Source organism: Bombina bombina, chromosome 1, assembly GCF_027579735.1.
Source record: "Bombina bombina isolate aBomBom1 chromosome 1, aBomBom1.pri, whole genome shotgun sequence".
Lineage (NCBI taxonomy): Eukaryota > Metazoa > Chordata > Amphibia > Anura > Bombinatoridae > Bombina > Bombina bombina.
In genome coordinates, this window is record NC_069499.1 from 1,593,779,020 (window position 1) to 1,593,804,187 (window position 25,168).

Consider the following 25,168-nt stretch of genomic DNA (forward strand, 5'->3'; position numbering starts at 1 on the left):
CAGGCTTTGCCTTTCTAGCTGGCTTGGATTTATTCCAGACTGGAGATGGTTTCCAAACTGAAACTGCTCCTGAGGATGAAGGATCAGGCTTTTGTTCTTTGTTGAAACGAAAGGAACGAAAACGATTATTAGCCCTGCTTTTACCTTTAGATTTTTTATCCTGTGGTAAAAAAGTTCCTTTCCCACCAGTAACAGTTGAAATGATGGAATCCAACTGAGAACCAAATAATTTGTTACCCTGGAAAGAAATAGAAAGTAAAGTTGATTTAGAAGCCATATCAGCATTCCAAGTTTTAAGCCATAAAGCTCTTCTAGCTAAAATAGCTAGAGACATAAACCTGACATCAACTCTGATAATATCAAAAATGGCATCACAGATAAAATTATTAGCATGCTGAAGAAGAATAATAATGTCATGAGAATCACGATGTGTTACTTGTTGCGCTAAAGTTTCCAACCAAAAAGTTGAAGCTGCAGCAACATCAGCCAAAGATATAGCAGGTCTAAGAAGATTACCTGAACACAGATAAGCTTTTCTTAGAAAGGACTCAATTTTCCTATCTAGAGGATCCTTAAACGAAGTACCATCTGACGTAGGAATAGTAGTACGTTTAGCAAGGGTAGAAATAGCCCCATCAACTTTAGGGATTTTGTCCCAAAATTCTAATCTGTCAGACGGCACAGGATATAAATGCTTAAAACGTTTAGAAGGAGTAAATGAATTACCCAATTTATCCCATTCTTTGGAAATTACTGCAGAAATAGCATTAGGAACAGGAAAAACTTCTGGAATAACCACAGGAGCTTTAAATACCTTATCCAAACGTTTAGAATTAGTATCAAGAGGACCAGAATCCTCTATTTCTAAAGCAATTAGAACTTCTTTAAGTAAAGAACGAATAAATTCCATTTTAAATAAATATGAAGATTTATCAGCATCAACCTCAGAGACAGAATCCTCTGAACCAGAGGAGTCATCAGAATCAGAATGATGATGTTCATTTAAAAATTCATCTGTAGGGAGAGAAGTTTTAAAAGATTTTTTACGTTTACTAGAAGGAGAAATAACAGACATAGCCTTCTTTATGGATTCTGAAACAAAATCTCTTATATTATCAGGAACATGGTACTTTACTAAAGGAAATATTATCTGCTTTAACAAGTTTGTCATGACAATCAATACAAACAACAGCTGGAGAAATAGCTACCAAAAGTTTACAGCAGATACACTTAGCTTTGGTAGATTCAGCACTTGACAGCGATTTTCCTGTAGTATCTTCTGACTCAGATGCAACGTGAGACATCTTGCAATATGTAAGAGAAAAAACAACATATATATAAAGCAAAATTGATCAAATTCCTTAAATGACAGTTTCAGGAATGGGAAAAAATGCCAAAGAACAAGCTTCTAGCAACCAGAAGCAATAAAAAATGAGACTTAAATAATGTGGAGACAAAAGCGACGCCCATATTTTTTCGCGCCAAATAAGACGCCCACATTATTTGGCGCCTAAATGCTTTTTGGCGCCAAAAATGACGCCACATCCGGAACGCCGACATTTTTGGCGCGAAATAACGTCAAAAAATGACGCAACTTCCGGCGACACGTATGACGCCGGAAACGGAAATAGAATTTTTGCGCCAAAAAAGTCCGCGCCAAGAATGATGCAATAAAATGAAGCATTTTCAGCCCCCGCGAGCCTAACAGCCCACAGGGAAAAAGTCAAATTTTAAGGTAAGAAAAAATGGTTAAATCAAAATGCATTATCCCAAATATGAAACTGACTGTCTGAAAATAAGGAAAGTTGAACATTCTGAGTCAAGGCAAATAAATGTTTGAATACATATATTTAGAACTTTATAAACAAAGTGCCCAACCATAGCTTGGAGTGTCACAGAAAATAAGACTTACTTACCCCAGGACACTCATCTACATGTTTGTAGAAAGCCAAACCAGTACTGAAACGAGAATCAGCAGAGGTAATGGTATATATAAGAGTATATCGTCGATCTGAAAAGGGAGGTAAGAGATGAATCTCTACGACCGATAACAGAGAACCTATGAAATAGACCCCGTAGAAGGAGATCACTGCATTCAAATAGGCAATACTCTCCTCACATCCCTCTGACATTCACTGCACGCTGAGAGGAAAACCGGGCTCCAACCTGCTGCGGAGCGCATATCAACGTAGAATCTAGCACAAACTTACTTCACCACCTCCATTGGAGGCAAAGTTTGTAAAACTGAATTGTGGGTGTGGTGAGGGGTGTATTTATAGGCATTTTGAGGTTTGGGAAACTTTGCCCCTCCTGGTAGGAATGTATATCCCATACGTCACTAGCTCATGGACTCTTGCTAATTACATGAAAGAAAAGTGCTTTAGGGTTCACCTAGAACGTGTGAAAGAAAAAAACGGGTACAATGGGCTAATTCTACTTCTTCCTAGTTGAAACTTAGGTCCTTTCTAAGAAAGAATAATAAGGCGAACTCAGGAGCGTGCACGTGTCATTATATGGCAGCAAGGTTTGTAATAATATTATACTCATAGTGATCACGACACGGGCACGCTCCTCAGCCTAAGGCAATATGTTCTCATGGAAAGGAGCTATCTACAAAGGAAACCAGCAGAAAGCTGTTATCTGAGTAGTTTAGTTAAATTGTAACTCTATATCTGAATTGTGAACGTTTCATTGTAGCTTCCATGTCCCTCACAAAAGTCATTTATTGGTTTTCCCCAAAAGAGAGAAGGATTTCTAGCAGCTCTGTACTAAATTCATTACTTTAAAGACTGTATGTAAATAATAAGATATATACACTGTGCATATAGATATTGATCTACCACTGGCCATGCATAAAAAACAGACATACCCCCATGCTTGGTACTTACCTCAATATTCTCAGTCTCCTGCAGGAAGCGCAAACTGACAGATTCCAGGGCCTCCTTGGGCCACTCGTGGAACCAATCAATGGCCGTACAGTTGACAACAGCTGGGAACTTCCTGCTTCGGACTCTCAACTTGTTCCCCACAGGTGAGAAGCAAAGAGCAACCTGTGGGCAGAATAGGCAGAGTATTAGACACTGGCAATGCTTATCAGTAGGACATATTAAAGGCTAGATTATGAGTGGAGCGATATTTTGCGCCCTCACATGCTAACTCCACTAGAAGGAAGTTTTGCATGTGACTGGTAAAAGCTGAAGTTAGAATATCATGACCGCATTAACGTTTCCCCCCAAAAAACTTTAAAAGGGCTTCAATGCACTTCTATATATGTCTATATATGTATACATATGTGTTTATAGGTGTATATATGTCTGTAAATACATTTAAACACTCAAATACATCTGTACACACATACAAACACACACACAAATATATACATATATATATATATATATATATATATAACATATACACATTTAGACAGCTCTGAAGTTGCACTATCCCAACGTGCATTAAATTCAATTGCGCTCAATAGATCTTGTTTACTTTTTCACCTGTAAAATGCAAATTACTTCTCACACGTTCAAACAGGCGAGATAAACCTAATATAGCCCTCAAGCAACAGTTAGCGCACAACACTCGTAAACTAGCCCTTAGTGTTAATTTGCAATCTCTGTGCCGTACACATCTCCAGCCAATCATTATTATCATCATTTATTTTATAAGGAGCTAAATTCACTAATGATATAGACAGTGTAATGATTGACTAATGACTAATGATATAGACAGTGTATTGATTGACTAATGACTAATGATATAGACAGTGTATTGATTGACTAATGACTAATGATATAGACAGTGTAATGATTGACTAATGACTAATGATATAGACAGTGTATTGATTGACTAATGACTAATGATATAGACAGTGTAATGATTGACTAATGACTAATGATATAGACAGTGTATTGATTGACTAATGACTAATGATATAGACAGTGTATTGATTGACTAATGACTAATGATTTAGACAGTGTATTGATTGACTAATGACTAATGATTTAGACAGTGTAATGACTAACTAATCACTAATCATATAGACAGTGTAATGAATGACTGACTAATTATTTAGATTGTGCAATTATTGATTTTTGACTAGTGAAATAGGCAGTGTAATGATTGACTAATGTCTAAGGACATAGTGTAATGATTGACTAATGACTAATAATTTAGACAGTGTATAATTGAGTAATGACTAATGATTTAGACAGTGTAATGATTGACTAATGATTTAGACAGTGTAATGATTGAGCAATGACTAATGATTTAGACAGTGTAATGATTGACTAATGACTTATGATATAGACAGTGTAATGATTGACTAATGACTAATGATTTAGACAGTATAATGATTGACTAATGACTAATGATTTAGACAGTGTAATGATTGACTAATGATTCAGTGTAATGATTGACTAATGATTTAGACAGTGTAATGATTGACTAATGATTTAGACAATGTAATGATTGACTAATGATTTAGACAGTGTAATGATTGACTAATGATATAGACAGTGTAATGACTGACTAATGACAAATGATTTAGACAGTGTAATGATTGACTAATGATTTAGACAGTGTAATGATTGACTAATGATTTAGACAGTGTAATGATTGACTAATGATTTAGACAGTGTAATGATTGACTAATGATTTAGACAGTGTAATGATTGACTAATGATTTAGACAGTGTAATGATTGACTAATGATTTAGACAATGTAATGATTGACTAATGATTTAGACGGTGTAATGATTGACTAATGATTTAGACGGTGTAATGATTGACTAATGATTTAGACAGTGTAATGATTGACTAATGATTTAGACAATGTAATGATTGACTAAATCTAAATCATTAGTCAATCATTACACTGTCTAAATCATTAGTCAATCATTACACTGTCTAAATCATTAGTCAATCATTACACTGTCTATATCATTAGTCATTAGTCAATCATTACACTGTCTATATCATTAGTAGTCAATCATTACACTGTCTAAATCATTTGTCATTAGTCAAATGACTAATTATTTAGACAGTGTAATGATTGACTAATGATTTAGACAGTGTAATGATTGACTAATGATTTAGACAGTGTAATGATTGACTAATGATTTAGACAGTGTAATGATTGACTAATGATATAGACAGTGTAATGATTGACTAATTATTTAGACAGTGTAATGATTGACTAATGATATAGACAGTGTAATGATTGACTAATGATATAGACAGTGTAATGATTGACTAATGATATAGACAGTGTAATGATTGACTAATGATTTTGACAGTGTAATGATTGACTAATGACTAATTATTTAGACAGTGTAATGATTGACTAATTTTTTAGACAGTGTAATGATTGACTAATGATTTAGACAGTGTAATGATTGACTAATGATTTAGACAGTGTAATGATTGACTAATGATATAGACAGTGTAATGATTGACTAATGATATAGACAGTGTAATGATTGACTAATGATATAGACAGTGTAATGATTGACTAATTATTTAGACAGTGTAATGATTGACTAATGATATAGACAGTGTAATGATTGACTAATTATTTAGACAGTGTAATGATTGACTAATGATATAGACAGTGTAATGATTGACTAATTATTTAGACAGTGTAATGATTGACTAATGATATAGACAGTGTAATGATTGACTAATGATTTAGACAGTGTAATGATTGACTAATGATATAGACAGTGTAATGATTGACTAATTATTTAGACAGTGTAATGATTGACTAATGATATAGACAGTGTAATGATTGACTAATGATATAGACAGTGTAATGATTGACTAATGATATAGACAGTGTAATGCCTCTATGTCAGGTGTTCTACAGAAGGGTTTAGGAGCCTAAGAAGCAGATATGCAGAGCATTGGAGAGAACTGGTGAAAGAAACATACGCTGAACAGATAATTCTACATTAGTTATTACAACATGTAACCAGACAATCATTATGTATTATTATATTTTTGTGTTCTTCCTTATTTCCAGGCCTGCTAATATGCTGCTCAGCCAGGTAAACCGGGATGCATCAGTTATAGTTAAATGTCATGAGTATTTGCACAAAGAGCTTTAAATGTCAATGGATAATTTACAGAATAGACCAGTAAATATATCTGAATTAATGTAATGGTGGGAAAGGCCAGGTCAAATCCACCCTGAGGTAAAACAAAAACCAGAAAGTCTAAATTGCCCCTTTTATGTGAAGAACAGCGGATGACTAATGATTTAGACAGTGTAATGATTGACTAATGATTTAGACAGTGTAATGATTGACTAATGATTTAGACAATGTAATGATTGACTAATGATTTAGACAATGTAATGATTGACTAATGATTTAGACAATGTAATGATTGACTAATGATTTAGACAGTGTAATGATTGACTAATGATTTAGACAGTGTAATGATTGACTAATGATATAGACAGTGTAGTGATTGACTAATGATATAGACAGTGTAGTGATTGACTAATGATTTAGACAGTGTAATGATTGACTAATGATTTAGACAATGTAATGATTGACTAATGATTTAGACAGTGTAATGATTGACTAATGACATAGACAGTGTAATGATTGACTAATGATTTAGACAATGTAATGATTGACTAATGATTTAGACAATGTAATGATTGACTAATGATTTAGACAGTGTAATGATTGACTAATGATTTAGACAGTGTAATGATTGACTAATGATATAGACAGTGTAGTGATTGACTAATGATATAGACAGTGTAGTGATTGACTAATGATTTAGACAGTGTAATGATTGACTAATGATTTAGACAATGTAATGATTGACTAATGATTTAGACAGTCTAATGATTGACTAATGACTAATGATATAGACAGTGTAATGATTGACTATTATTTAGACAGTGTAATGATTGACTAATGATTTAGACAGTGTAATGATTGACTAATGATTTAGACAGTGTAATGATTGACTAATGATATAGACAGTGTAATGATTGACTAATGACTAATGATATAGACAGTGTAATGATTGACTAATGATATAGACAGTGTAATGATTGACTAATGATTTAGACAGTGTAATGATTGACCAATGATTTAGACAGTGTAATGATTGACCAATGATTTAGACAGTGTAATGATTGACTAATGATTTAGAAAGTCTAATGATTGACTAATGACTAATGATTTAGACAGTGTAATGATTGACTAATGATATAGACAGTGTAATGATTGACTAATGATTTAGACAGTGTAATTATTGACTAATGATTTAGACAGTGTAATGATTGACTAATGATTTAGACAGTGTAATGATTGACTAATGATTTAGACAGTGTAATGATTGACTAATGATATAGACAATGTAATGATTGACTAATGACTAATGATTTAGACAGTATAATAATTGAGTAATGACTAATGATTTAGACGGTGTAATGATTGACTAATGATTTTGACAGTCTAATGATTGACTAATGACTAATGATTTAGACGGTGTAATGATTGACTAATGATTTTGACAGTCTAATGATTGACTAATGATATAGACAATGTAATGATTGACTAATGATATAGACAGTGACTAATGATTTAGACAGTGTAATGATTGACTAATGATTTAGACAGTGTAATGATTGACTAATGATTTAGACAATGTAATGATTGACTAATGATTTAGACAGTGTAATGATTGACTAATGATTTAGACGGTGTAATGATTGACTAATGATTTAGACAGTGTAATGATTGACTAATGATTTAGACAATGTAATGATTGACTAATGATTTAGACAGTCTAATGATTGACTAAAGACTAATGATTTAGATAGTATAATAATTGAGTAATGACTAATGATTTAGACAATCTAATGATTGACTAATGACTAATGATTTAGACAGTGTAATGATTGACTAATGATATAGACAGTGTAAAGATTGACTAATGACTTAGACAGTGCAATGATTGATTAATGATTTAGACATTCTAATGATTGATTAATGACTAATGATATAGACAATGTAATGATTGACTAATGATTTAGACAGTGTAATGATTGACTTATGATTTAGACAGTGTAATGATTGACTAATGATTTAGACAATGTAATGATTGACTAATGGTATAGACAGTATAATGATTGACTAATGATTTAGACAGTGTAATGATTGACTAATGATATAGACAGTGACTAATGATTTAGACAGTGTAATGATTGACTAATGATTTAGACAGTGTAATGATTGACTAATGATTTAGACAGTGTAATGATTGACTAATGATTTAGACAATGTAATGATTGACTAATGATTTAGACAGTGTAATGATTGACTAATGATTTAGACAATGTAATGATTGACTAATGATTTAGACAGTGTGTGACAACGGTCTCCTTGGTGTAGGGGATTCACTTCTACTGTAGGAGAAAGGAACTTCAAAACAAAACCTGTGAAAAAACAAACAAAATACAATGTGCAGCAAATTCTAAATGATCAACCTTAAATGAAATTAGACTAAATAACAGAATAGAGTATTTGCACAAAGAGCTTTAAATGTCAATGGATAATTTACAGAATAGACCAGTAAATATATCTGAATTAATGTAATGGTGGGAAAGGCCAGGTCAAATCCACCCTGAGGTAAAACAAAAACCAGAAAGTCTAAATTGCCCCTTTTATGTGAAGAACAGCGGATGACTAATGATTTAGACAGTGTAATGATTGACTAATGATTTAGACAGTGTAATGATTGACTAATGATTTAGACAATGTAATGATTGACTAATGATTTAGACAATGTAATGATTGACTAATGATTTAGACAATGTAATGATTGACTAATGATTTAGACAGTGTAATGATTGACTAATGATTTAGACAGTGTAATGATTGACTAATGATATAGACAGTGTAGTGATTGACTAATGATATAGACAGTGTAGTGATTGACTAATGATTTAGACAGTGTAATGATTGACTAATGATTTAGACAATGTAATGATTGACTAATGATTTAGACAGTGTAATGATTGACTAATGACATAGACAGTGTAATGATTGACTAATGATATAGACAGTGTAATGATTGACTAATGATTTAGACAGTCTAATGATTGACTAATGACTAATGATATAGACAGTGTAATGATTGACTATTATTTAGACAGTGTAATGATTGACTAATGATTTAGACAGTGTAATGATTGACTAATGATTTAGACAGTGTAATGATTGACTAATGATATAGACAGTGTAATGATTGACTAATGACTAATGATATAGACAGTGTAATGATTGACTAATGATATAGACAGTGTAATGATTGACTAATGATTTAGACAGTGTAATGATTGACCAATGATTTAGACAGTGTAATGATTGACCAATGATTTAGACAGTGTAATGATTGACTAATGATTTAGAAAGTCTAATGATTGACTAATGACTAATGATTTAGACAGTGTAATGATTGACTAATGATATAGACAGTGTAATGATTGACTAATGATTTAGACAGTGTAATTATTGACTAATGATTTAGACAGTGTAATGATTGACTAATGATTTAGACAGTGTAATGATTGACTAATGATTTAGACAGTGTAATGATTGACTAATGATATAGACAATGTAATGATTGACTAATGACTAATGATTTAGACAGTATAATAATTGAGTAATGACTAATGATTTAGACGGTGTAATGATTGACTAATGATTTTGACAGTCTAATGATTGACTAATGACTAATGATTTAGACGGTGTAATGATTGACTAATGATTTTGACAGTCTAATGATTGACTAATGATATAGACAATGTAATGATTGACTAATGATATAGACAGTGACTAATGATTTAGACAGTGTAATGATTGACTAATGATTTAGACAGTGTAATGATTGACTAATGATTTAGACAATGTAATGATTGACTAATGATTTAGACAGTGTAATGATTGACTAATGATTTAGACGGTGTAATGATTGACTAATGATTTAGACAGTGTAATGATTGACTAATGATTTAGACAATGTAATGATTGACTAATGATTTAGACAGTCTAATGATTGACTAAAGACTAATGATTTAGATAGTATAATAATTGAGTAATGACTAATGATTTAGACAATCTAATGATTGACTAATGACTAATGATTTAGACAGTGTAATGATTGACTAATGATATAGACAGTGTAAAGATTGACTAATGACTTAGACAGTGCAATGATTGATTAATGATTTAGACATTCTAATGATTGATTAATGACTAATGATATAGACAATGTAATGATTGACTAATGATTTAGACAGTGTAATGATTGACTTATGATTTAGACAGTGTAATGATTGACTAATGATTTAGACAATGTAATGATTGACTAATGGTATAGACAGTATAATGATTGACTAATGATTTAGACAGTGTAATGATTGACTAATGATATAGACAGTGACTAATGATTTAGACAGTGTAATGATTGACTAATGATTTAGACAGTGTAATGATTGACTAATGATTTAGACAGTGTAATGATTGACTAATGATTTAGACAATGTAATGATTGACTAATGATTTAGACAGTGTAATGATTGACTAATGATTTAGACAATGTAATGATTGACTAATGATTTAGACAGTGTGTGACAACGGTCTCCTTGGTGTAGGGGATTCACTTCTACTGTAGGAGAAAGGAACTTCAAAACAAAACCTGTGAAAAAACAAACAAAATACAATGTGCAGCAAATTCTAAATGATCAACCTTAAATGAAATTAGACTAAATAACAGAATAGACCAGTAAATATATCTGAATTAATGTAATGGTGGGAAAGGCCAGGTCAAATCCACCCTGAGGTAAAACAAAAACCAGAAAGTCTAAATTGCCCCTTTTATGTGAAGAACAGCGGATGACTAATGATTTAGACAGTGTAATGATTGACTAATGATTTAGACAGCGTAATGATTGACTAATGATTTAGACAATGTAATGATTGACTAATGATATAGACAGTGTAATGATTGACTAATGATATAGACAGTGTAATGATTGACTAATGATATAGACAGTGTAATGATTGACTAATGATATAGACAGTGTAATGATTGACTAATGATTTAGACAGTGTAATGATTGACTAATGATTTAGACAGTGTAATGATTGACTAATGATTTAGACAGTCTAATGATTGACTAATGACTAATGATATAGACAGTGTAATGATTGACTAATGATTTAGACAGTGTAATGATTGACTAATGATTTAGACAGTCTAATGATTGACTAATGACTAATGATATAGACAGTGTAATGATTGACTAATGATATAGACAGTGTAATGATTGACTAATGATTTAGACAGTCTAATGATTGACTAATGACTAATGATTTAGACAGTGTAATGATTGACTAATGATTTAGAAAGTCTAATGATTGACTAATGACTAATGATTTAGACAGTGTAATGATTGACCAATGATTTAGACAGTGTAATGATTGACTAATGATTTAGAAAGTCTAATGATTGACTAATGACTAATGATTTAGACAGTGTAATGATTGACTAATGATTTAGACAGTGTAATGATTGACTAATGATTTAGACAATGTAATGATTGACTAATGATTTAGACAGTGTAATGATTGACTAATGATTTAGAAAGTCTAATGATTGACTAATGACTAATGATTTAGACAGTGTAATGATTGACTAATGATTTAGACAGTGTAATGATTGACTAATGATTTAGACAGTGTAATGATTGACTAATGATTTAGACAGTGTAATGATTAACCAATGATTTAGACAGTGTAATGATTGACTAATGATTTAGAAAGTCTAATGATTGACTAATGACTAATGATTTAGAAAGTCTAATGATTGACTAATGACTAATGATTTAGACAGTGTAATGATTGACTAATGATTTAGACAGTGTAATGATTGACTAATGATTTAGACAGTGTAATGATTGACTAATGATTTAGACAGTGTAATGATTGACCAAAGATTTAGACAGTGTAATGGATGACTAATGATTTAGAAAGTCTAATGATTGACTAATGACTAATGATTTAGACAGTGTAATGATTGACTAATGATTTAGACAATGTAATGATTGACTAATGATTTAAACAGTGTAATGATTGACTAATGATATAGACAGTGTAATGATTGACTAATGACTAATGATTTAGACAGTATAATAATTGAGTAATGACTAATGATTTAGACAGTCTAATGATTGACTAATGACTAATGATTTAGACAGTGTAATGATTGACTAATGATTTTGACAGTCTAATGATTGACTAATGATATAGACAGTGACTAATGATTTAGACAGTGTAATGATTGACTAATGATTTAGACAGTGTAATGATTGACTAATGATTTAGACAATGTAATGATTGACTAATGATTTAGACAGTGTAATGATTGACTAATGATTTAGACAGTGTAATGATTGACTAATTATTTAGACAGTGTAATGATTTACTAATGATATAGACAGTGTAATGATTGACTAATTATTTAGACAGTGTAATGATTGACTAATGATTTAGACAGTGTAATGATTGACTACTGATTTAGACAGTGTAATGATTGACTAATGATTTAGACATTCTAATGATTGATTAATGACTAATGATATAGACAGTGTAATGATTGACTAATGATTTAGACAGTGTAATGATTGACTAATGGTATAGACAGTGTAATGATTGACTAATGATTTAGACAGTGTAATGATTGACTAATGATATAGACAGTGACTAATGATTTAGACAGTGTAATGATTGACTAATGATTTAGACAGTGTAATGATTGACTAATGATTTAGACAATGTAATGATTGACTAATGATTTAGACAGTGTGTGACAACGGTCTCCTTGGTGTAGGGGATTCACTTCTACTGTAGGAGAAAGGAACTTCAAAACAAAACCTGTGAAAAAACAAATAAAATACAATGTGCAGCAAAATCTAAATGATCAACCTTTAATGAAATTAGACTCACCAGTACAGGTCTACGCGTTTCAGCCCTTATAGGCCTTTATCAAGAGTCTTGATAAAGGCCTATAAGGGCTGAAATGCGTAGACCTGTACTGGTGAGTCTAATTTCATTTAAGGTTGATCATTTAGAATTTGCTGCACATTGTATTTTGTTTGTTTGTTTGTTTTTTCACAGGTTTTGTTTTGAAGTTCCTTTCTCCTACACTAGAAGTGAATCCCCTACACCAAGGAGACCGTTGTCCCAAATCCCATAACACTGCCAGAATTTAATACCTCACACCAATGGAGCTTGTTTGCTCTAAGTTCTAAGCACTGACACACACTTTGGATTATCCTTGTTTTTTCACGCATTTTTCGCACAGAATTTCTGCATTTTAAATCTTTACACAGACTATTATCCATTTGTGGACTACCACTGTTTATTGTTTATTAACTTTTGGAGCATAGTGAATTCTGTGACATTTGGAGTTTTTTTATTTGTGCATATCGTCATTTTTTTATATATATTTTTTATATAATTTTTGTGCTATCCACATTTTTTACTTATCTTTTTGGACACCTTTTTATTTTTTCCTCATTTTTCATTACCAGAATTTTTTTCCAACCTGGACACTTAAGGGTCTGCTACCCACTCGGTATCATAATATCCACCGGAGTGGATAACCTACCTTGACCTACTGTAGCGTACCGTTTCTTATTAATTTTTGAAACTTCCTTTCATGGTTTAGCATTTTAATATTTGTTATTCCTTTCTGTTCCTTGCATTGTATTTTATTTTTATTTATATCACATTGCATTTGTACCATGGATCCATGAGAACACACTGTTTTTAATTGTTTTAACTTAATTGTTTTAATCATATTGTAATAATAAATCCCCTTATTGCATTACACCTAGCCTCCATCAGTTGGCGCCTGGGACCCCTTTTCTTTGTAATGACTAATGATTTAGACAGTGTAATGATTGACTAATGATATAGACAGTGTAATGATTGACTAATGATATAGACAGTGCAATGATTGACTAATGATTTAGACAGTGTAATGATTGACTAATGACTAATGATATAGACAGTCTAATGATTGACTAATGATATAGACAGTGTAATGATTGACTAATGATATAGACAGTGTAATGATTGACTAATGACTAATGATTTAGACAGTGTAATGATTGACTAATTATTTAGACAGTGTAATGATTGACTAATGATATAGACAGTGTAATGATTGACTAATGATATAGACAGTGTAATGATTGACAAATGACTAATTATTTAGACAGTGTAATGATTGACTAATGATATAGACAGTGTAATGATTGACTAATGATATAGACAGTGTAATGATTGACTAATTATATAGACAGTGTAATGATTGACTAATGACTAATGATTTAGACAGTGCAATGATTGACTAATGATTTAGACAGTGTAATGATTGACTAATGATTTAGACAGTGTAATGATTGACTAATGATTTAGACAGTGTAATGACTGACTAATGATTTAGACAGTGTAATGATTGACTAATGATTTAGACAGTGTAATGATTGACTAATGATTTAGACAGTCTAATGATTGACTAATGACTAATGATATAGACAGTGTAATGATTGACTAATGATATAGACAGTGTAATGATTGACTAATGATTTAGACAGTCTAATGATTGACTAATGACTAATGATTTAGACAGTGTAATGATTGACCAATGATTTAGACAGTGTAATGATTGACCAATGATTTAGACAGTCTAATGATTGACTAATGATTTAGAAAGTCTAATGATTGACTAATGACTAATGATTTAGACAGTGTAATGATTGACTAATGATTTAGACAGTGTAATGATTGACTAATGATTTAGACAATGTAATGATTGACTAATGATTTAGACAGTGTAATGATTGACTAATGATTTAGAAAGTCTAATGATTGACTAATGACTAATGATTTAGACAGTGTAATGATTGACTAATGATTTAGACAGTGTAATGATTGACTAATGATTTAGACAGTGTAATGATTGACTAATGATTTAGAAAGTCTAATGATTGACTAATGACTAATGATTTAGACAGTGTAATGATTGACCAATGATTTAGACAGTGTAATGATTGACTAATGATTTAGAAAGTCTAATGATTGACTAATGACTAATGATTTAGACAGTGTAATGATTGACTAATGATTTAGACAATGTAATGATTGACTAATGATTTAGACAGTGTAATGATTGACTAATGATATAGACAGTTTAATGATTGACTAATGACTAATGATTTAGACAGTCTAATGATTGACTAATGACTAATGATTTAGACAGTGTAATGATTGACTAATGATTTTGACAGTCTAATGATTGACTAATGATATAGACAATGTAATGATTGACTAATGATATAGACAGTGACTAATGATTTAGACAGTGTAATGATTGACTAATGATTTAGACAGTGTAATGATTGACTAATGATTTAGACAATGTAATGATTGACTAATGATTTAGACAGTGTAATGATTGACTAATAATTTAGACGGTGTAATGATTGACTAATGATTTAGACAGTGTAATGATTGACTAATGATTTAGACAATGTAATGATTGACTAATGATTTAGATAGTCTAATGATTGACTAAAGACTAATGATTTAGACAGTATAATAATTGAGTAATGACTAATGATTTAGACAATCTAATGATTGACTAATGACTAATGATTTAGACAGTGTAATGATTGACTAATGATATAGACAGTGTAAAGATTGACTAATGACTTAGACAGTGTAATGATTGACTAATGATTTAGACATTCTAATGATTGATTAATGACTAATGATATAGACAATGTAATGATTGACTAATTATTTAGACAGTGTAATGATTGACTAATGATATAGACAGTGTAATGATTGACTAATTATTTAGACAGTGTAATGATTGACTAATGATTTAGACAGTGTAATGATTGACTAATGATTTAGACATTCTAATGATTGATTAATGACTAATGATATAGACAGTGTAATGATTGACTAATGATTTAGACAGTGTAATGATTGACTAATGATTTAGACAGTGTAATGATTGACTAATGATTTAGACAATGTAATGATTGACTAATGGTATAGACAGTGTAATGATTGACTAATGATTTAGACAGTGTAATGATTGACTAATGATTTAGACAGTGTAATGATTGACTAATGATATAGACAGTGACTAATGATTTAGACAGTGTAATGATTGACTAATGATTTAGACAGTGTAATGATTGACTAATGATTTAGACAGTGTAATGATTGACTAATGATTTAGACAGTGTAATGATTGACTAATGATATAGACAGTGACTAATGATTTAGACAGTGTAATGATTGACTAATGATTTAGACAGTGTAATGATTGACTAATGATATAGACAGTGACTAATGATTTAGACAGTGTAATGATTGACTAATGGTATAGACAGTGTAATGATTGACTAATGATTTAGACAGTGTAATGATTGACTAATGATTTAGACAATGTAATGATTGACTAATGATTTAGACAGTGTGTGACAACGGTCTCCTTGGTGTAGGGGATTCACTTCTACTGTAGGAGAAAGGAACTTCAAAACAAAACCTGTGAAAAAACAAATAAAATACAATGTGCAGCAAAATCTAAATGATCAACCTTAAATGAAATTAGACTCACCAGTACAGGTCTACGCGTTTCAGCCCTTATAGGCCTTTATCAAGAGTCTTGATAAAGGCCTATAAGGGCTGAAATGCGTAGACCTGTACTGGTGAGTCTAATTTCATTTAAGGTTGATCATTTAGAATTTGCTGCACATTGTATTTTGTTTGTTTGTTTGTTTGTTTTTTCACAGGTTTTGTTTTGAAGTTCCTTTCTCCTACACTAGAAGTGAATCCCCTACACCAAGGAGACCGTTGTCCCAAATCCCATAACACTGCCAGAATTTAATACCTCGCACCAATGGAGCTTGTTTGCTCTAAGTTCTAAGCACTGACACACACTTTGGATTATCCTTGTTTTTTCACGCATTTTTCGCACAGAATTTCTGCATTTTAAATCTTTACACAGACTATTATCCATTTGTGGACTACCACTGTTTATTGTTTATTAACTTTTGGAGCATAGTGAATTCTGTGACATTTGGAGTTTTTTTATTTGTGCATATCGTCATTTTTTTATATATATTTTTTATATAATTTTTGTGCTATCCACATTTTTTACTTATCTTTTTGGACACCTTTTTATTTTTTCCTCATTTTTCATTACCAGAATTTTTTTCCAACCTGGACACTTAAGGGTCTGCTACCCACTCGGTATCATAATATCCACCGGAGTGGATAACCTACCTTGACCTACCGTTTCTTATGAATTTTTGAAACTTCCTTTCATGGTTTAGCATTTTAATATTTGTTATTCCTTTCTGTTCCTTGCATTGTATTTTATTTTTATTTATATCACATTGCATTTGTACCATGGATCCATGAGAACACACTGTTTTTAATTGTTTTAACTTAATTGTTTTAATCATATTGTAATAATAAATCCCCTTATTGCACTACACCTAGCCTCCATCAGTTGGCGCCTGGGACCCCTTTTCTTTGTAATGACTAATGATTTAGACAGTGTAATGATTGACTAATGATATAGACAGTGTAATGATTGACTAATGATATAGACAGTGCAATGATTGACTAATGACTAATGATTTAGACAGTGTAATGATTGACTAATGACTAATGATATAGACAGTCTAATGATTGACTAATGATTTAGACAGTGTAATGATTGACTAATGATTTAGACAGTGTAATGATTGACTAATGATATAGACAGTGTAATGATTGACTAATGATATAGACAGTGTAATGATTGACTAATGACTAATGATTTAGACAGTGTAATGATTGACTAATTATTTAGACAGTGTAATGATTGACTAATGATATAGACAGTGTAATGATTGACTAATGATATAGACAGTGTAATGATTGACTAATGATATAGACAGTGTAATGATTGACAAATGACTAATTATTAAGACAGTGTAATGATTGACTAATGATATAGACAGTGTAATGATTGACTAATGACTAATGATATAGACAGTGTAATGATTGACTAATGACTAATGATATAGACAGTGTAATGATTGACTAATGATATAGACAGTGTAATGATTGACTAATGATATAGACAGTGTAATGATTGACTAATGATATAGACAGTGTAATGATTGACTAATGATATAGACAGTGTAATGATTGACTAATGATTTAGACAGTGTAATGATTGACTAATGATTTAGACAGTGTAATGATTGACTAATGATTTAGACAGTGTAATGATTGACTAATGATTTAGACAGTGTAATGATTGACTAATGATATAGACAGTGTAATGATTGACTAATGACTAATGATTCAGACAGTGTAATGATTGACTAATTATTTAGAAAGTGTAATGATTGACTAATGATATAGACAGTGTAATGATTGACTAATGACTAATTATTTAGACAGTGTAATGATTGACTAATGATATAGACAGTGTAATGATTGAACGTTTTAAACTAGGCAAAGGGGGGGAGGGTCAATTTGAACAAAATAGAACAGAGAGATCAGTGTCTGAATATGTCACTCCATTAATATCTCAAGGAAGGGATGACTTAAGAAATGTCACATTAGAAAGTATAGAGGAAAGTACACCAAGTAGCAGCAGAAAGCACATGAAAATTAAATGTATGACAACAAATGCAAGAAGCATGACAGGTAAAATGGGGGAGCTGACGCTCTTAGTTGCAGAAGAGGACTATGATGTTATCAGTATAACTGAAACTTGGTGGGATGATTCACATGACTGGGCAGTTAACTTAGAGGGGTATACATTATTTAGGAGGGACAGGAATAATAAAAGGGGTGGAGGAATCTGCATGTATATTAAACCTGACCTTAAACCTACAATAAGGGAAGATATTTATGATACAAGTGACAATGTAGAGACCCTGTGGGTTGAAATAAAGAGTGGGGGGAAAAATCCTAAAAAAATATTACTAGGAACATGCTACAAGCCTCCCAACATTAGTGACCCAGAGGAAACTCAACTACTTATCCAAATAGGTAAGGCTGCTAATAACAGTGCTGTAATTATGGGAGATTTTAACTACCCTGATATAAACTGGGCCAATGAAACTAGTAATTCAGCTAAGGGGGATAGATTTTTAAATGTTCTCAGGGATAACTTCTTGTCACAATTAATAGAGGAGCCAACTAGGAGTAAAGCTATATTGGATTTAGTGCTATCAAACAATACAGATATAATATCAAACATAGAAGTTAAAGAACATTTGGGTAACAGTGATCATAACATGGTCACATTTGAAATCTCTTTTCATATGCAGTGTTTTAAAGGCTTAACTAAGACTTTTAATTTCAAGAAAGCAAAATTCAACGATTTAAGGAAATCATTAAATAATATAAATTGGGACAATGTATTTTCTAATAAAAATACAGAGGATAAATGGATAATATTTAAAAATTTGTTAAATAAATATACATATCAATACATACCATATGGTTATAAAAATAAAAATAAAAAAAATAAGCCGTTATGGCTAAATAAAAATGTGTTAAAAGAAATTAGGAAAAAACGTAGGGCATTTAAATTATTATAAGAAAATAGTACAGACTCAGCATACAATATTTATAAGGAATGTAACAAAGCATGCAAAAAAGCAATCAAATTAGCCAAAATTGAAAATGAAAAATTAATTGCCAAGGATTCTAAGTCTAACCCTAAAAGGTTCTTTAAGTACATAAATAGCAAAAAATCTAAGAAGGATAATATAGGTACATTAAAATGTGTGGAGGGTAGCATGATAAATAATGACAGGGAGAAGGCTGAGGTACTAAACCAGTTTTTTTCTTCAGTATACACAAGAGAGGAACCATTGAATGATACTTTGGAACAGAATAGAACATGCCAGTCCATACCACTAACTGGGTTTTGTTTAGAGGATATCAGGAAAAAACTAAAAAATATTAAGGTAAATAAAACTCCAGGCCCAGATGGAATACACCCAAGGGTGTTAAGTGAACTTAGCACTGTTATAGACAAACCTTTACTCTTAATTTTTCAAGACTCATTATCCTCAGGCATGGTACCCCAGGATTGGCGTAAAGCTGATGTGGTGCCACTCTTCAAAAAGGGAAGCAGGGATGATCCAGGAAGCTATAGACCAGTTAGTCTGACATCAATAGTGGGGAAGATATTTGAAGGGATTATAAGGGATTATATTGATGAGCATATTCGTGTAAACAAGATTATGAGTTCTAATCAGCATGGCTTTAGGAGAAATAGATCATGTCAAACTAATCTAATTAGATTCTACGAGGAAGTAAGTAAAAATATAGATAAAGGGGAATCAGTTGATGTGATATACTTAGATTTTGCAAAGGCATTTGATACAGTGCCACATGAGAGATTAATGCACAAAATTAAGGGACTGGGAATAGCTGAAAATGTTAGCTCATGGATAAATAACTGGATAAAAGATAGGGAGCAACGAGTAGCAGTAAATGGATCATACTCAGATTGGACAAAGGTAATCAGTGGCGTCCCCCAGGGATCAGTACTGGGCCCTGTTCTTTTTAATATTTTTATAAATGACTTGGAGCAAGGATTAAATAGCGACATCTCTATTTTTGCAGATGATACTAAGTTAAGTAAGGTCATTAGGTCAGAGCAGGATGAACTCTCTTTGCAAAGGGATTTGCTAAAATTAGAACTATGGGCAAGTGAATGGAAAATGAGATTTAATACGGAAAAATGTAAGGTTCTACATTTTGGAAGTAAAAATAAGCAGGCTATGTATTTTTTAAATGGGACAAGACTTAGCCAAACACAGGAGGAAAGGGATTTGGGAGTAGTAATAGATAACAAGCTAAATATGAGTGCACAATGCAGGGCAGCGGCTTCAAAGGCTAATAAGATACTAGCATGTATTAAAAGAGGCATTGATTCAAGGGAGGAAAGCATAATTCTGTCATTATATAAAGCCCTGGTAAGACCTCACCTTGAGTTTGGAGTGCAGTTCTGGGGACCGATTGCTAAAAAAGATATTGCAGAACTAGAAAAAGTTCAGAGAAGGGCCACAAAGCTAATAAGGGGATTGGAGAAATTAACCTATGAGGAGAGGCTAGCCAAACTGGGTCTGTTCTCTTTAGAAAAAAGGCGCTTGAGAGGTGACATGATTACTTTATATAAATATATTCAAGGCCCATATACAGAGATGGCAGAGGCTCTTTTTATTCCAAGAAAATTGGTTCTGACAAGAGGTCATAATTTAAGGTTGAAGGAAAGGAGATTTAATCTCCTGCAACGGAAACGTTTTTTCACTGTAAGAGCAATAAAATTGTGGAACTCATTACCAAAGGAGGTAGTGAATGCCAATACCATAGATACATTTAAAAATAGTCTGGATAAATTTCTGTATATAAACAAAATTCATGGATATGATTGCTAGTATTAAATGGGTCACATTTTAATGGGGTTATTTAAGCTTAACTGGAGCTTTTTGTAAGTATTTTAGATTTGTATAGGTTGAACTCGATGGACTTCAGTCTTTTTTCAACCTTATCTACTATGATATAGACAGTGTAATGATTGACTAATGACTAATGATATAGACAGTGTAATGATTGACTAATGATATAGACAGTGTAATGATTGACTAATGATATAGACAGTGTAATGATTGACTAATGACTAATGATATAGACAGTGTAATGATTGACTAATGATATAGACAGTGTAATGATTGACTAATGACTAATTATTTAGACAGTGTAATGATTGACTAATGATATAACAGTGTAATGATTGACTAATGACTAATTATTTAGACAGTGTAATGATTGACTAATGATTTAGACATTCTAATGATTGACTAATGATATAGACAGTGTAATGATTGACTAATGACTAATGATATAGACAGTGTAATGATTGACTAATGATATAGACAGTGTAATGATTGACTAATGACTAATGATATAGACAGTGTAATGATTGACTAATGATATAGACAGTGTAATGATTGACTAATGATATAGACAGTGTAATGATTGACTAATGATATAGACAGTGTAATGATTGACTAATGATATAGACAGTGTAATGATTGACTAATGATATAGACAGTGTAATGATTGACTAATGACTAATTATTTAGACAGTGTAATGATTGACTAATGATATAGACAGTGTAATGATTGACTAATGATATAGACAGTGTAATGATTGACTAATGATATAGACAGTGTAATGATTGACTAATGATATAGACAGTGTAATGATTGACTTATGCATAATGATTTAGACAGTGTAATGATTGACTAATGATATAGACAGTGCAATGATTGACTAATGATTTAGACAGTGTAATGATTGACTAATGACTAATGATATAGACAGTCTAATGATTGACTAATGATTTAGACAGTGTAATGATTGACTAATGATTTAGACAGTGTAATGATTGACTAATGATATAGACAGAGTAATGATTGACTAATGATATAGACAGTGTAATGATTGACTAATGACTAATGATTTAGACAGTGTAATGATTGACTAATTATTTAGACAGTGTAATGATTGACTAATGATATAGACAGTGTAATGATGGACAAATGACTAATTATTTAGACAGTGTAATGATTGACTAATGATATAGACAGTGTAATGATTGACTAATGACTAATGATATAGACAGTGTAATGATTGACTAATGATATAGACAGAGTAATGATTGACTAATGATATAGACAGTGTAATGATTGACTAATGACTAATGATTTAGACAGTGTAATGATTGACTAATTATTTAGACAGTGTAATGATTGACTAATGATATAGACAGTGTAATGATGGACAAATGACTAATTATTTAGACAGTGTAATGATTGACTAATGATATAGACAGTGTAATGATTGACTAATGACTAATGATATAGACAGTGTAATGATTGACTAATGACTAATGATATAGACAGTGTAATGATTGACTAATGATATAGACAGTGCAATGATTGACTAATTATATAGACAGTGTAATGATTGACTAATGACTAATGATTTAGACAGTGCAATGATTGACTAATGATTTAGACAGTGTAATGATTGACTAATGATTTAGACAGTGTAATGATTGACTAATGATTTAGACAGTGTAATGATTGACTAATGATTTAGACAGTCTAATGATTGACTAATGATTTAGACAGTGTAATGATTGACTAATGATTTAGACAGTGTAATGATTGACTAATGACTAATGATATAGACAGTGTAATGATTGACTAATGACTAATGATATAGACAGTCTAATGATTGACTAATGATTTAGACAGTGTAATGATTGACTAATGATTTAGACAGTGTAATGATTGACTAATGACTAATGATATAGACAGTGTAATGATTGACTAATGACTAATGATATAGACAGTGTAATGATTGACTAATGATATAGACAGTGTAATGATTGACTAATGATATAGACAGTGTAATGATTGACTAATGATATAGACAGTGTAATGATTGACTAAGGATTTAGACAGTGTAATGATTGACTAAGGATTTAGACAGTGTAATGATTGACTAAGGATTTAGACAGTGTAATGATTGACTAATGATTTAGACAGTGTAATGATTGACTAATGATTTAGACAGTCTAATGATTGACTAATGATTTAGACAGTGTAATGATTGACTAATGATATAGACAGTGCAATGATTGACTAATGATTTAGACAGTGTAATGATTGACTAATGACTAATGATATAGACAGTCTAATGATTGACTAATGATTTAGACAGTGTAATGATTGACTAATGATTTAGACAGTGTAATGATTGACTAATGATATAGACAGTGTAATGATTGACTAATGATATAGACAGTGTAATGATTGACTAATGACTAATGATTTAGACAGTCTAATGATTGACTAATGATTTAGACAGTGTAATGATTGACTAATGATTTAGATAGTGTAATGATTGACTAATGATATAGACAGTGTAATGATTGACTAATGATATAGACAGTGTAATGATTGACTAATGACTAATGATTTAGACAGTGTAATGATTGACTAATTATTTAGACAGTGTAATGATTGACTAATGATATAGACAGTGTAATGATTGACTAATGATATAGACAGTGTAATGATTGACAAATGACTAATTATTTAGACAGTGTAATGATTGACTAATGATATAGACAGTGTAATGATTGACTAATGACTAATGATATAGACAGTGTAATGATTGACTAATGACTAATGATATAGACAGTGTAATGATTGACTAATGATATAGACAGTGTAATGATTGACTAATGATATAGACAGTGTAATGATTGACTAATGACTAATGATTTAGACAGTGCAATGATTGACTAATGATTTAGACAGTGTAATGTTTGACTAATGATTTAGACAGTGTAATGATTGACTAATGATTTAGACAGTGTAATGATTGACTAATGATTTAGACAGTGTAATGATTGACTAATGATTTAGACAGTGTAATGATTGACTAATGATTTAGACAGTCTAATGATTGACTAATGATTTAGACAGTGTAATGATTGACTAATGATATAGACAGTGACTAATGATTTAGACAGTGTAATGATTGACTAATGATTTAGACAGTGTAATGATTGACTAATGATTTAGACAGTGTAATGATTGACTAATGATTTAGACAGTGTAATGATTGACTAATGATATAGACAGTGTAATGATTGACTAATGATTTAGACAGTGTAATGATTGACTAATGATTTAGACAGTGTAATGATTGACTAATGATTTAGACAGTGTAATGATTGACTAATGACTAATTATTTAGACAGTGTAATGATTGACTAATGATTTAGACATTCTAATGATTGACTAATGATTTAGACAGTGTAATGATTGACTAATGACTAATGATATAGACAGTGTAATGATTGACTAATGATTTAGACAGTGTAATGATTGACTAATGATTTAGACAGTGTAATGATTGACTAATGACTAATGATTTAGACAGTGTAATGA

The 25,168-nt window shown here is 31.3% G+C and overlaps 1 protein-coding gene across 1 annotated transcript in view; it reads right to left on the reverse strand.

Annotated features, from left to right (window-relative positions):
- Positions 1-25,168, reverse strand: part of DNAH9 (dynein axonemal heavy chain 9) — a 739,144-nt gene that overhangs the window by 343,122 nt on the left and 370,854 nt on the right. The window contains exon 46 of the mRNA XM_053688948.1: positions 2,889-3,050. Within this exon, the coding sequence (XP_053544923.1) occupies positions 2,889-3,050 (162 nt within the window). The remainder of the gene's footprint in view (positions 1-2,888; positions 3,051-25,168) is intronic.